Genomic DNA, 14226 nt, shown 5'->3' with positions numbered 1-14226 from the left:
AGGTATTGTTCTAGTGATTACATCATTGAACAAGACAACTGAAGTTCCTACCCTGAAGTAATTTAATTTCTGTCATAGTCTTATCGGAAGTATTTTCCACATCTTCAAATGTGTTCACTCCTTTCCTCTTGAAGATCACTTCCTCAGACCATGCTCCAAACTTATTGGTGGCTAAGGGTGCTGCGTTGATTAGTTTGAGGAGAACTGATATCTTTATTATGTTTTGCATTCTAATTCAAAGAAAAGGAAATCCCAGTGGCTAGTGCACATCTATTATTTTGCTATAGGTTTTATACATTTCTCACATTATTTTGTTCCTGACTCTTTTTTTGTATTAAATAAGTATGTTCGAATACCATTTGATTCCTTTGGCCTCGGGCCTCAGCCTCTAAGGCCTCAGAGTTTGCAAGGTGACCCTTACTTCCCAAACAAGAGCTGGCATATGCCCTGTGCTGGAAGATGCCATACAGTCTACTCCCCTACAAAGCCACAGGTTCCCTTCCCAGGTGAAACCCCCATCTCTTCTTCATAACCTCACTGGGGATATGGCATGTCTAAGGGAGAAAAAAAACTATAAACCAAAGAAACTGCAACAAATTGCCAGCCTGTTCTGGCAGGAGCTGGAAAATAACACTAGAACTGGATTTTGAGGGTGCTGGATCAAGGAGACTAGAATGTAAGAGTGTATAAGCAAGCTTTACTGAATGGAAGCAATTTCTCATGTCATGAGATTTAACACACTGGCAAGGATGCCAGGAGATGGAGGAAACTCACTCCCACAGTAGCCGTTAGAAACTTTAAGAAAGTGACAGCCCACATGGAGAGATGAGAAAATGCTTACCTTGGACCAGCAGGTGGTAAAGGAAGGAACAATAGCATTCAGTTATGAGGCATGCTGGAATAGAGAGAAAATGTGAAGCCATCCACATCACCTGACGGAAATATTTCACAGGTGGGCCAAGAGGACACACCATTCATCAAAACCATCAGGAAGGTTCCACTGACAGGGTTCCCAGCATCACTAAGAAGTTCTGTGTTGATTCTCCTCTGAAGGCCAATACAGATGATGGAAGAGAAATGATCCCAACCTGAACTCATATTCTTCCATGGGAATAATGGAATTCCAACTTAACAGAGGACAGAGAGCAGCTTTTAACAAAGTGCCAGAAGACCACATTTCATTCACATATGACAAGATCAGTGGGGCAATCAAGAGTGTTTAAAAAGCCCTGGTTGGTGTGACTCAGTGGATTAAGCACTGGCCTGCGAACCACAGGGACACCAGTTCGATTCCCAATCAGGGCACTTGCTCGGGTTGTGGGCCAGGTCCCCAGGACGGGGCATGTGAGAGGCAACCACACAGTGATGTTTCTCTACCTCTCTTACTCCCTTCCACTCTCTAAAAAAATAAATAAATAAAATATTTTTAAAAAGAAACAAGCTAGACAACTTATATACTGTTAGGATGCCATTATACTTTCCTAAAAAGAATGACTGCAAATTCTCAAGTTACTGTACACTGGAGAAAGAAAAATATCCAGACATTTATAGGACTGCTAAACAATAAGTCTAAGCTAACATCGATCCTACAGGCCAGACTGTCATGATGGAGAACCTCTTAGAAAGGGGTTTATGAGGCACTGGTAATAAAAGGAGCTGGGGACAGAGTCTCATTCCAGTAAGCTGACTGGTGCTCTGGATCAAAAGAGTGGTCATTTCTCCAGCCCCAACCTTAATCATTATAAGTTACACATTTGGAAGTCAGAGCAATAACACCCACAGAGACATTGGTCTGTGGGGTAAGAGCCATCGAGGTGGGGAAGGCCAACTGAATCCTCTGATACTAGTCCCACCCCACGCCAAGACAGAAGGTCAAAACCAATACCACCATCCTGCAGAACCCCAGGTGGGGGGTGGGGTTAGGAAAGATTAGCAACCCTATTGAAGACAAATAAATGCAGGGGAAGAGGAGGCAGTAGAGCCCCAGGGATGAAGAAAGTGGAGGAGGTGTGAAGAAGTTTTAGGATTCTCTCTATGGGGGAGAGAGGTAGGGAAGGGGGGAAAGAGGGAAATGGTGAGAGGGATGACAGAGACTTCCCCTGCATGGATGGGGAATGTTTCCTAGGACAGCGGTGGGTACAGAGTTTTCTCTGTCCTTTACTGTCTATTTTAGCACATATGAAATAACACACCATGTCTTTAAAACTCCCTGGGACAAGTGGGGGAGGGTGGTATCTGCCACAGGCAGGGATTGTGGGGGGCAGAGGGGCCACACTTCAGGAGTATGAGCAAAACTTCCGAGTGCACCCAGTCTCCCTGCTCCATATCCTTCTCCATCACACCCAGAAAAGTGGGGCCTTGTCCAGCCCCCTAGCAACAGATGTTCACACACCCCAGGCCTCTCTTGGAAGTCATGTGGAGTAGGATGCAGGAGGGAGAGGTGGCTGGAAGGACAGAGGAGTCTGAATGGGAAAGAGAGGGAGAAGCATGGAAGGAATGGGGGAGTGCTGTGGCAGTAGGTGTTGGGTGGCAGAAGCCTGTGGAAATTCTGACCCTTGAGGCCTTCTAGAAACCAAGAGAGTGCCAGGACTGATTGGCTCAAGGAAGCTGGAAGCAGGGCGGTTCAGGAAAATTTGACAGACAGCGAGTGGCCTGTTCAGCCTGCCCACTGCAAAGCCTTGGCTCTGCATCCTTTCACGCCTTTAAAACGAATCTGTATGTACACCCGAGATGTATTCTCACACATTATATTGGATTGAGTAGGGTATCTTTAAAATTAGAAAAATGTAACCAACTCCATAGTTGTGCAACTTGCTGTATGCCCTTGAAATCTAGGACACAGCCTCCCGCGTTGTTTTGACTACAGCGTTTTGGTCTAGTGGATGCATATGCCACGTTGCATTCACCCATTTCCTTGCTGATGGGACTTTAGAGTGTTTCCACTGTCTCCCACCACCAGCACCCTTGTGCACATGTCCTGCTACACTACCTGCACCAGCGTGTCCCACAAGATGTACCTGTCAGAGGACTTGCTGGGTCATAGAGGAAATGGGCGCTTTTGCAGTGTTAAGGTTTTCCACTCAAAGCAAGGGCTCTGGAGCAGGACTGTCTGGTTTCAATCCTACTGCTGATCTCAACAAGCCAGTGACCTTGGCCCAGTGGCTTAACCTCTCGCTGCATCTTTCCTCACCCTTCAGAGGGCACCAACACTGGGCACTTCACTCCTAAGACTGTCGTGAGGATGTGTTAGTGCTTATGGAGAACAGCGCCAGGCACGCAGTACGTGTTGCTTAAGTTGCTCTTCCTCAATCCTGTCAAATTACCCTAGCAAATGGGTCTTCTGTGCCGCAGCAGAGGCCCCCTAAATCTCACCCCCTATGTGGGCCACCCTGCCACACTGCCTCAGCAGAAGGCAAAGCACTTATTTGCTCCTCATCTCTCCCATGTTTGGAATGGTTGCAAACCTGGTGTGTGAAAATTAAAATATAATTTCAGTTAACATCACCAGAATCAATGACGGAGAGCATCTTTTTCGGTGTGTACCGGCCTTCGGGATTCCTTCTTCTTTGAATGGACTCAGAATGGGGACATGCTGAGAGAGCGGGGCAAACCCCACCCCATTCACTAAACCGGCCCAGCCCACCAGGAAATTTTCCTGAGCACCTAGCCACTGGCTGATTAGGTCACACGTCATAACAGTACTTGAGTGGTGGCAGACACCCTACAGCCAGTTAATAGGACCACTTTTGGTTCTCTGGCCCTTTAAGACAAAGTAGGCCACCACCATTGACCAAGGTCAAAAGGATTTCTGGGGCCCCTTTCCCCACTGGGTGACAAGTATCATTGTGGAATAATGGTGGGCAGACCCTTTGTGAGCTACGTGCTTCTCCTCCACCCTGAGGTTCCACCCTCGCAAGCCTTCCGCCCGCCACCCTACAGGTCCCCTCCTCTTCATGCTTCGTGCACGGGAAACTGAGGCTTAGTGTTTCGACTCCACCTGGAAAGCAGGTGCCTGGCCAAGGAAGGCGGGACCGGAAGTGATGCGAGGACATCCCACCACCCTGGAATTCATCCGCCAGATTGCCGGCCAACAGCCACCCTGTCGGCGGGATTTGAGACCCCCAGAGACCCTGCAGCTTATTGGCCAGGGCTTCGACAGGCCTGCATACAAGGGATGTGCTGATTGGGCTGGGGCGGCGGGCCAATGAGTGGGCCGCATCCTGGCGTCACAGGCGCTGGGACGTCACACATTCCTGCGGTTTGACTGGGGAGTTCCCTGAGGTGCCGGACGTCCGGCTTCCGTAGACCGTTCGGTGTTCCTGCCTCCCGCCAGCAGACTCTCCCGCCGAGGCCACCTTGCCCAGGGTAATTGTCTCGGCAGAAGCTGGACTTTCGGGTTCTAGCAGCATGAGCTCCCTGAACGAGGACGAGGGATCTGTTTCCAGGGAGGGGTTGGATCCAGAGAGCGGACAGAGGGCCGGCGCAGTAGGCTTTGCTTTGGAGTTGCCGCAGAACAGAGAAGGCGAGGTTGAGCACCAGGGCCAGGGTGAGGGCGAGGGCCAGTTCCCAGATTCTGAGGGCTTCGTGGGCGACCAGCATGTGATGGAAGTGGCAGAGCAGGTGGCCCAGGGCTGGGAAGGCAGAAGTGGTTCCCCGGCCGACTCTGAGGGCGCCACTTGGGCCTTATTTGGCAATACGGTTGCAATGCCCCTCCCGCAGCGGCTGCCCACCCGAGCTGGCTGGGGTTCCCGCAGAAGCCTGTTCCCAGAGAGCAGGGACAGAGAGGTGTCCACTGTGTGGTTGGAGCCAGAGCCAGGTCCCAGGGGTAGAGGCACGAGGGCCCATGGCTGGCTGGGATCGCAGATATCCCCGGGCGTCTCGTTCCACTTCAGGGGGCCTGAAGGAGACTGCGTCTGGGGAAGCCCTAAGCAAGGGGTGAGGTATAGGTCCAAAGCCAGTGTGGGTCGCCAGCGTGCCTTCGAGGAAGGCCTGGAGAGCTTGCCGTGGTCTGACTCTGATTCGTCCGATGAGTTCAGTGAGATGCAGCTCACAGGGGGGAGTATTCGTCAGAAAGGAGGGGGCTGGGCCAAACTCGAAAGCCTCAGTGACACACGCAGTCCCTGGAGCAGCTCTGCCAGGGAGAAGTTCCTTCCCTTGCCAGGTCCTTGCCTGTCCTTTGCGCCTCAAACACTGTCTTCGGGCGAGGCAGGGCAGGCTGTTAGGGACCCGGAAGTGTCCTCTGAGGAACCACACAGTGTCCCCTGGGGAGAGGCTGGGAGTGGGCCCAGCTACCTGCCCTTAGTGGCTGCTGCAGGTGAGCTGCCCAAGGCCACTCCTAGAGGGAACGTGGCCCAGGAGGTGACAGCCCTGGAGAGGGCCACCAAAGTTGTCCTCGAAGGTTTCTGTCATATGCCGGGCCAGAGAGGTTCAGGAGCTCCCCAGGATCCAGCCACCTCCTCTTGGATTGGTGGTGTTCCGCTGTTTGGGACGGGCAATAGTCATGCCTTGGCCCCTATTGGAACCAAAGAGTCCAAGCCCACTGGCGCTGGGCAGGAGTCTGTGGCCCAGAGGAACAGTGGGTCCGAGCCAGTGGTGGGAGAAGGAGACGCTGAGGAGCCGGGCAGAGAACCGTTCCCAGAGAGCGAAGTGAGTATGAGGCCATGCTTCTCCCTGCTTCCCACCCTTCTGCCCACCCCTGCCTCTGTGCCTCTGCTCCCTCTGTCTGTCCCTCAGGGTTGTCATTACTTTGAGCAGGGCAGTCTGTAGGACACCACTCTGAGTGTGCTGGGCAACACACTGCACAACTGGCAAGTTTCCCAGCCTCCTCCACCAGAGAGGGGCTGGATGGAGGGGGAGGCTGGGACAGGTGATTTGGAGGGGACCCCTGCAAAATTTGGGAAACAAAGCTTTAATGGTTAGACCCGTCAGCTGCCTGACTCCTACCTCACAGGTGCTCCCCAGCCTCCCTTGTAGGGGGCCTAGGCCTTCTCTGCACCCCACTGTTCTCTCCAGCTCAGCTCTGCCTCCTGGCCCAGGGCTGCCTGAGGGAGGATGTGCTGAGGAGCTCAGTCTTGGAACTGCCTTCCCTCTCCCCTGTCCCACCCCAGCCCCTACACACACAAAAGCACAGACAGTCCCACACTCACCCACACACACAATCCTGAGTTCAAATCAACAGGGACTTTTTGTTTCAGTCTCCGACACAAGGGCAGACACATTCGTTTCCTTGTGGATATGGTGGAGAATCTGACACTGGCGCTGTGAGCAACAGACATGCCCAGGATCCGGCACAGTTGGAGCCCTTGGCGCTGAGCGAAGAAGAAGTCTTGGCCAGTGGGCCCGCACCTTCCAGTGAGTCCCATGAGTTTGCTGGGAGTGGAGGGGACAGAGGACCAGGAAGGAGACATCTGGCTCTCGGTCTGGCTCTGGCTCTGGCTCTGCCAGGGTCTCAGCTTTCTCCCTCTCTCCCTGCCTCTCCTGAGAGCTTCTCCCACAGGAAACAGGGTGTCAACAGGGCGGGACGAAAGTCACCTCATCTCCTGCATGAGATTTACATGCAGGGGTCATTTGTGGCAGTGTCACAAACTGCAACTCCAGACCTGGAGTTTCAGCAGAACAGGGCCTTTTCTGATAAGTCCTGTTGGGCCACAGGGCTCGTCTCCCAGGGGCTGGTTGTGACTGCAGCTCTTCAAGTGTCCAACCCAGAGCTATACACATTTTGGGGACCACAGTCCTGGGTGGGCTTCCCCTGGGACACAGGGCAGGGGTGGCCAGAGAGAGGCAGGGAGGTGCTGGACCCAATGGGGCCACCTTGTTGCCGGCAGAGGGTGGTGCTGCCTCACGTTAGACCCCCCGAAGCGCTTTCTTCCTCCCTGGGAGCTTTGGAAGCTGGATTTTTGTGTTCTTTCCCTCTCAGGTGACCTGGAACCTCCTGAGGAACTCCCAAGACCTGAAAGGCTGCAGCAGCCAGAGCAACCACCTGGAGCAGAGGCTTGTCCTCAGGTAAAGCTTCCTCTGGCTCCTAGAAATACAGGCCCAAACGAGACAATGGGATCTGTGTCTGGGATAAAGTGACCTGTCAGTGATGCCCAACACCTCACCACCACCACTCTGCACTTCCTGGAGAGTATGTGCTTCCTTTTCCACTGAGGAGCCCTAGCAGGTCTTGCCCCCTAGATGGGGAGAGGGAGCGTCCGGGGGACAGAAGGCCTGAATATGCTAATCATTTCTCTTTCCCTTATGTCTACTGGCCAGTGTGAAGAGCTCCAGAGAGGACTACATGCCCTGAGACAGCAACTTGGTATGAGGACCCTGTAGCCTTTGCCTGGGTCAGGACCATGGGCAGTCTTACCTTGGGGAGGATGAGGGATGCAGGGCCTAGGGATGGACATTCCTGTGGGGAGACAAACCCACCAGGCCTGGCCCTGGAGCCTGCTGTGCATGCACAGCCAGTTTTCTGGACAAGGAGGAAAGTGTGGCTCAAAATGCAAGCACACTGTGCCAGCCCCAACCAGTCCTAGAACTCTCCTTCCCTAGGACGTCTAGAGATGCTGCCTCTCTGATTTTCCCTTCAATACTGCTGGGTATGGCCTCTGTGGGTCTTGTTTGTCTGACAAGTTCTGAGTGGTTCTGATATGCCCCCAAGCTTGAGCACTCCTGGGCACATGTTGTCCTGCTTGAAAAACATGTCCACCTTCCATTCAAGGGGTGGGGGAGTGAGTCAGGCCCAGGGCTCCTTGGGTAGGGTTCTGCAAGGGGTTTCTATTGCAGGGCGAGGCACCTTGTCCCAGGGACAAGGGGGATGGGCTTCAGTATCCCTCCCTCTGGAATGACTACTTATGCCTCTCTGTGTTTCAGCGGCCATGCAGTCCCTGATCGAGAAGCTCCTGGGACATTGATGTGAGTGTTACACATACCATACCCCTTCTGCAAAGTCATGGCTGTTGAAGAGTGCTGTGCGCTGACCCTGGGTGGACGGTCCTCCCTGACTCTGCTCTGTTTGACAGGTGGAACCTAGCACCTTCCGGCAAGAACAGCAGTTGGTACCGTTGTACCCCTTGAGCTGTGGCCAAGCTGGTTCCCTCCTGTTCCCCTTCAGCCAGTGCATCTGCACTCCCTTGTTTTGCTTATTTTCACATTAAAGTCTCTCTCAAATTCTGTTGTCTCTGTTGGGGGCGGGGTGTATGGAAGTGGGAGTCCGGGCAGGGAGGGCCTAGAGCTGCTCCCTCTCAGAGCTGTTTGCAGAGCAGTACCATTGGAATTCTGTGGTGGGCTTTATGCCTGCCGGGTTTCTGAGCCACCCTCTGATAGGAGCCCTGCAGTCAGGCCACCTGATGCCCTGGGTCTGGGCTCTGGGTGGCTCTGCCTGGCCACATTGACATTTCCTGCTTTTCCCCTGTAGCCCCTCTTGTGACTCTGTCCTGCTGTCATCTGCATTTGGAGTCTCATCACATTTGTCACTGAATTTTCCCTTGCCTTCAGGAACTCATGACCCCCTTCCAGAGTTCAGTCCCTCTAGCCATCAGTCATCTGTTCCTGGGTGGGTGTTCCATCTGCCCTACATTGCTGTCTGAACATCCTTGATCTCCCCCAGGGCTTCCCACAGTGGCCTTGTCTGAACCTGTGATTCAACAGGTGTAATAGTGCCCAGTTGAGCTCTTCTCCCTAGTTCCCAGGACCAGTCACTGCGGAGTCCTTCCCTCCCTCTGGGGCCCATGTGCACATGTACACTCACCCAGGAACCTGGGGGATATTTTCCTCCCCTTTAGCTCTCACCTTTGATCCTCAGGTATGAGTCTAGTCAGGTCTTCTCTTGGATTCAATGGAGGGGTGGAGGCAGAAGCCACAGAGCAGGGTCTTCTAGATCAAAGGGGAAGGTTCAGGGATCATGGAGAAAAAAGGGCACACATTGGTCTCCAGTTAAAGGTCAGGGAATCAGTCTTGTGCTAGGTGGTGGCCATGTTCCAGAAGGAGTGGTCACAACCTTCCTGGCCTCCCCAGCCAATGCTCCTCCTGTAGCCTAGTCATCTCCACACCCTCCAGTGGAATGTGGGCAGCCAGTGTCTATGGTGAAAGTGGTTAGTAGGTCTCACTGTTAAATGGTGCCTTTCAAATACACCTGGACCCACCTGGGACTCAGGTTTCCTAGCGATGGTAGTTCTGAGCCCCTGCTCAGTCTCCTGCACTCCCCTCTTAGGTCACATGAGGTTGAGTGTGACTCTGTGTTCAGTTTCCCCTCATTGATGGCTGGGAACTGGTTCCTTCCTTCAGCCAGCACCCAGAGCTGTGCAGGCCTGGGACTCAGGACACACTTGTATTTGAGAGGGTTGGGGGCTGTTTCTGCCACACTCCATTCCCAAGAGACTGGTGTTTAATATGCAAACAGGGACCTATGGTGCATATAACACTCAAGATAGAATATGAGTGTGTGTTCGTGTGTATGTGTGTGTCTGTGAGTGAATAAAACTAACCAGGGATAATGTTCCTTGAGGAGAAGCGTGTGGTTAGGGAGTGAGTCAAGATCCTTAACACGTGGAGGGAGCAAAAGCAAGTGTGGTATCTACTTTTATCAAGGGGCAGTGTTACATCGCCAACACATTGGGGGTGGGGAGTATGCAGAAGCCACACGTTCCATAGGCAGGGTGTCATGAATATGAAAATGTCAGAGTTGCTGGAGGTGGCTGTGGATTGCAGTGTTCAGACCTATGATGTCTGACCACTCCTGGAGTGAGCATGGGGAGGATGTCCACCTTAGACTAGAGGACACACCTCATCCTAGAGGCAAGGAGCTCACGCAGGACACCACCCTCACATGGTCAAGCAGGGCACGGGCAGCATGGGTGCAGTGAAGGAGCAAAATAAAGTGACTGCACCTGGGTAAGTGGGCACACTCAGTTCCACCGTTCCTCCACATTCTCACCCTGTCTCTCACCTGTGCCCTGTGCATAAGCTGAGGCAGACAACCCATCACCTGTGGGATGGGACCATCAGACCACAGGGCCACAAAAGAGTGTTGGTGGGACTTCATCTTTCTACTTCAAACCTCTCATTTGTGAAAGTAGGCTCAGTTGCTCAGGCTGTGCCTGTGTCTCTGACCCAGGGGCTATCTCCTGGCGGGGTGACATGCTGTTTGAGTGACTAAGTTTGGGAGAGACTTTCCAGATGATTTTTCTGCTGACAGACGTGCAGGCAGATTGCAATGTGGGCAGTCCAGCACAGGCATTGCACTGGGATCCCTGGGGCTAGGATGGCGAGACTGAGGAAGGTGAGAAGTGCGCCGAAGGGGTCATGGGACGCAGAAACGCAACATGCAGAGGCTAGTTTTACCTGCCTCCCTTGCCTCCTTGAGCACATGCTCTCCCGCTTCCATATGGAGACCCACTTGGGCACAATAATCTGCTATAAGCTTGCACATCACAGGTCACAGACCATCTCAGTGCCTTCCAGTTCTAGGGGGAAATGAGGGCATGTACTGAGGCATAGAGTAAAGAAACACATCAGGGCCCCAGGGAGATTGATGAGGTTGAACCTCAGCCCTGATTCAGCATGCCCATTGTGCCTTTTCCCTCCAACCTTCTCTCCAAACTGGGAGGTAGTAGTGGCTTCCCTGGAGAGTCCTTCCCAGCTGGCCTACTTCTGCTACCTGCCGAGTTCCTGGGCAGACCCCCACCCCCACCCCCAAGTCAACCACCACCACAAACATGTCCCTCAGCTCGATCTCGACCAGCCAACTGCTCTTAGCAGACTCTGGGAAAGTTGGCACACCCAGACAGTGTAAGAGGAGTTGAATACAAATAGGGAGCTGAGAGGAGCAGGCAGAGAAATTGTGCCCAAAGATGACCACGTTCTAATGTTCGCAATCAGCTAGTATGTTATCATGCATAGAAATGGGGTGCTAACCTGTGCACCTGCAACACTCGTGCAATTCAACTCATTTCTACAATATATTTTATTGATTATGCTATTACAGTTATCCCATTTTCCCCTTCCCTCCACCCTGCACACTCTCTCCCACCCACATTCCCCCCCTTTAGTTCATGTCCATGTGTCATAGTTACAAGGTCTTTAGCTCCTACATTTCTCATACTATTCTTGCCCTCCCCCTATTTTCTACCTACCATCTATGCTGCTTATTCTGTGTACCTTTTCCCCCTCTCTCCTCCTCCCACTGCCCTGTTGTTAACCCTCCATGTGATCTCCATCTCTCTGGTTCTGTTCCTTTTCTAGTTATTTGCTTAGTTTGTTTTTGTTTTTGTTTTAGGTATGGTTGTTAATCACTGTGAGTCTGCTGTCATTTTACTGTACATGTTTTCTATCTTCTTTTTTCTTAGATAAGTCCTTTTAACACTTCATATAATAAGGGCTTGGTGATGATGAACTCCTTTAACCTGACCTTGCCTGAGAAGCAGTTTATCTGCCCTTCCATTCTAAATGAAAGCTTTGCTGGATAGAGCAATCTTGGATGTAGATCCTTGCCTTTCATGACTTGGAACACTTCTTTCCAGTCCCTTCTTGTCTGCAAGGTCTCTTTTGAGAAATCAGCTGACAGTCTGATGGGAACTCCTTTGTAGATAACTCTCTCCTTATCTCTTGCTGCTTCTAGGATTCTCTCCTTCATTTTAATCTTGGGGAATGTAATTATGATGTGCCTTGGTGTGTTCCTCCTTGGGTCCAACTTCTTTGGGACTCTCTGAGCTTCCTGAACTTCCTGGAAGTCTATTTCCTTTGCCAGATTGGGGAAGTTCCCCTATATTATTTGTTCAAATAACTTTCCCACTTGTTGCTTTTCCTCTTCCCCTTCTGGTACCCCTAAAATTCGGATGTTGGAACATTTAAAGATGTCCTGGAGGTTCCTAAGCCTCTCCTCATTTTTTTAAATCTTTGTTTCTTCATTCTTTTCTGTTTGATTGTTCCTTCCTTCCTTCTGGTCCACTCCATTGATTTGAGTCCCAGTTTCCTTCCCATCTCTATTGGTACCCTGTGTATTTTCCTTTATTTCACTTAGTGTAGCCTTCATTTCTTCATCTAATTTGTGACCAAATTCAACCAATTCTGTGAGCATCCTGATCACCAGTGCTTTGAACTGTGCATCTGATAGGTTGGCTATCTCTTCATTGCTTAGTTGTATTTTTTCTGGAGCTTTGATATGTTGTTTCGTTTTGGCCATTTTTCCTTTTTGTCTTGAAGCACCTGTTCCATGTGAGGGGAAGAGCCTTAGGTATTCACCAGGGTGGGGCAACCCACGTCTCTTCATTGTGATGCTGTTTGTGGGGGCAGGGGAGGAGAAGGAACAGTGGCGCTTGCTGCGCTCTCAGGGATTTGAGTCCCTTCTGCTCCTTCCCCCAAGCAAACTGGGCCCTTCTGGTGCTGAGTTCTCTGTGGATTGGCTTGTGTACATTCTAGGACCCTGTGGATCTCTCCAAGGAACTGTCCTGTGAGGCTGGGAGTCTCTCCCGACACCTCAACCCCCACAGGTATTTTCAATCGAAGTTTTGAAGCTTTATTTCCCCTTGCTGGATTCCTGGGTTGTGCAGTCTGTCTCACTCCCCAGTTTTGCCCGGTTAATTATGCACGAATGTGGGACCACCCAGTCAGCCAGCCACCTCACATGCTGAGCCTTTCCACAATCCACTGCCTCACTGGGTTTGCCCCACCTGGCACCCGTGGTCTGCCAGTTGCCACCTGCCACCCAGGGTTCACCAGCCACCACTTTTTTTGCCAGGCCCCCTCTCTCCCCTCAGCCGCCCTACTCCACCCCTCCCACCGGTCTGGATGAATGTGTCTTTTTTAACTCATTGGTTGTCAGACTTCCATACAGTTCGATTTTCTGTCAGTTCTGGGGTTTTTTGTGTGTGTTTGTTTCTAAATTGTTGTTCTTATTTTGGTTGTGCGAGGAGGCACAATGTGTCTACCTACGCCTACATCTTAGCTGGAAGTCCCTACTCAACTCATTGTAAGGAAGGGTTTTTTTTCTGGATTATCCATTCAGCTTGAATATCATCTTAAGGCTTTGAAGTGGCAGAGGGAGGTAGGAGTATAGACCGTGGTGATCAGCTATGAGCAGGATTTGATCCTGCAACACTGGCTTGGAAGTTGGAAGAAGGCAGCCGTGAGCCAAGGAATGCAGGCATCTCCTACAGCTGGAAGGATGGTGAAATTGTTTTCTTCTAGAGCCTCCAGAAGAACACGCTGCCCTCCTGACACCTGGACATTAGCCCAGTGGTTTCTGTGTCTTAGCCTGCCCTCCAGGAGTATACTGCAAGAAACCAGTGTACTTTTCCAGCCACTCAATTTGTAGTAATTTGTTATGGCAAGAATAAGAAAGTAATTCTCTAAGGGATAACATTTCAATGGCCACTCAGCTCAGAGGGAACTCTGGAGATTTGTTGGCATGTGTGTCCAGCCTTGATGCAGTGTGTACAGCATGTCTGGGATCTCAGGTTTTCATTTCCAAGTAGGACCTTGAACTCTGCAAGCAAAATAGATGGTGTCTCGTATGATAACCTCTTCAAGTGTGATAACTTTCCCAAAAGGAAACAGCGGGTAGGTGGTGGAATCAGGATCTAAACTCTGGTCTATGCATTTATGTAGATCTAAACCTCAGCTGTGCAAATAGTAGAAAATGAAGCATGTTGCAAGAATAAATATACTGCACAGTTCTGAGCAGAAAAAGGAAAACAAATTTGCATGTACACTATAATTACAACTATGTTAAATATGTATATAAAAGGTTGTAAGCTCAAGAAATGTGCAAATTTTATAGAATCAAGTTGCACTAAAGCATAAATGTCCAGAATGGGTTTCCAGTGGCTCTGAATCTTTTTTGGGCTATGGAACCTGTATTAGTCTGTTCCAGCTGCCAACACAAAGTACCACAGGCTGGGTGGCTTAAGCAACAGAAATTTATTTTCTCATAATTCTGGGTACTAGAGGTCTAAGGTCAAGGTGCCAGTAAATTGCATTGCTGCTGAGGGTGCTCTTCTTGGTCTGGTGAAGGCAAGCTTCTCTTGTGTCCTCACATAGCACTTCCTGTGTGCCCATGGGGAGAGAGAGACACGGACGTGTGGTGTCTCTTTCTCTTGTTATAAGGACACCAGTCCTATCAGATTAGGGACCCACTCTTATGACCTCGTTTATTCTTAATTACCTTCCTAAAGGCCCTATCTCCAAATACAGTCATGATGAGGGTTAGGGCTTCAATTTAGCAATTTTAGTGCAACACCATTA

The 14226-nt window shown here is 50.9% G+C and overlaps 1 protein-coding gene across 1 annotated transcript; it reads left to right on the top strand.

Moving 5' to 3' along the window:
• Positions 1-4407: 4407 nt before the first annotated feature.
• Positions 4408-8061, top strand: LOC123819040 (uncharacterized protein CXorf49 homolog). Its single transcript, XM_045839355.1, has 4 exons — positions 4408-5646; positions 6917-7002; positions 7858-7899; positions 8007-8061. The coding sequence occupies exons 1-4, from the start codon at positions 4408-4410 to the stop codon at positions 8059-8061; spliced, it is 1422 nt and encodes a 473-aa protein (XP_045695311.1).
• The last annotated feature ends 6165 nt before the right edge of the window (positions 8062-14226 follow it).

The sequence above is a fragment of the Phyllostomus hastatus genome, unplaced genomic scaffold (genome assembly GCF_019186645.2).
Source record: "Phyllostomus hastatus isolate PE091 unplaced genomic scaffold, TTU_PhHast_1.1 phas_contig_30, whole genome shotgun sequence".
In the NCBI taxonomy this organism is placed as follows: Eukaryota; Metazoa; Chordata; class Mammalia; order Chiroptera; family Phyllostomidae; genus Phyllostomus; species Phyllostomus hastatus.
This window is presented reverse-complemented; position numbering and strand designations above follow the sequence as displayed.

Excerpts from the sequence above, each read along its gene's own strand:
- LOC123819040 (XM_045839355.1), top strand. The coding sequence starts at position 4,408 with ATGAGCTCCCTGAACGAGGACGAGGGATCTGTTTCCAGGGAGGGGTTG. Across the intron at positions 5,647-6,916 it reads AACCGTTCCCAGAGAGCGAA|GTGACCTGGAACCTCCTGAG; the intron begins GTGAGTATGAGG and ends TTTCCCTCTCAG. Across the intron at positions 7,003-7,857 it reads GAGCAGAGGCTTGTCCTCAG|CGGCCATGCAGTCCCTGATC; the intron begins GTAAAGCTTCCT and ends TCTGTGTTTCAG.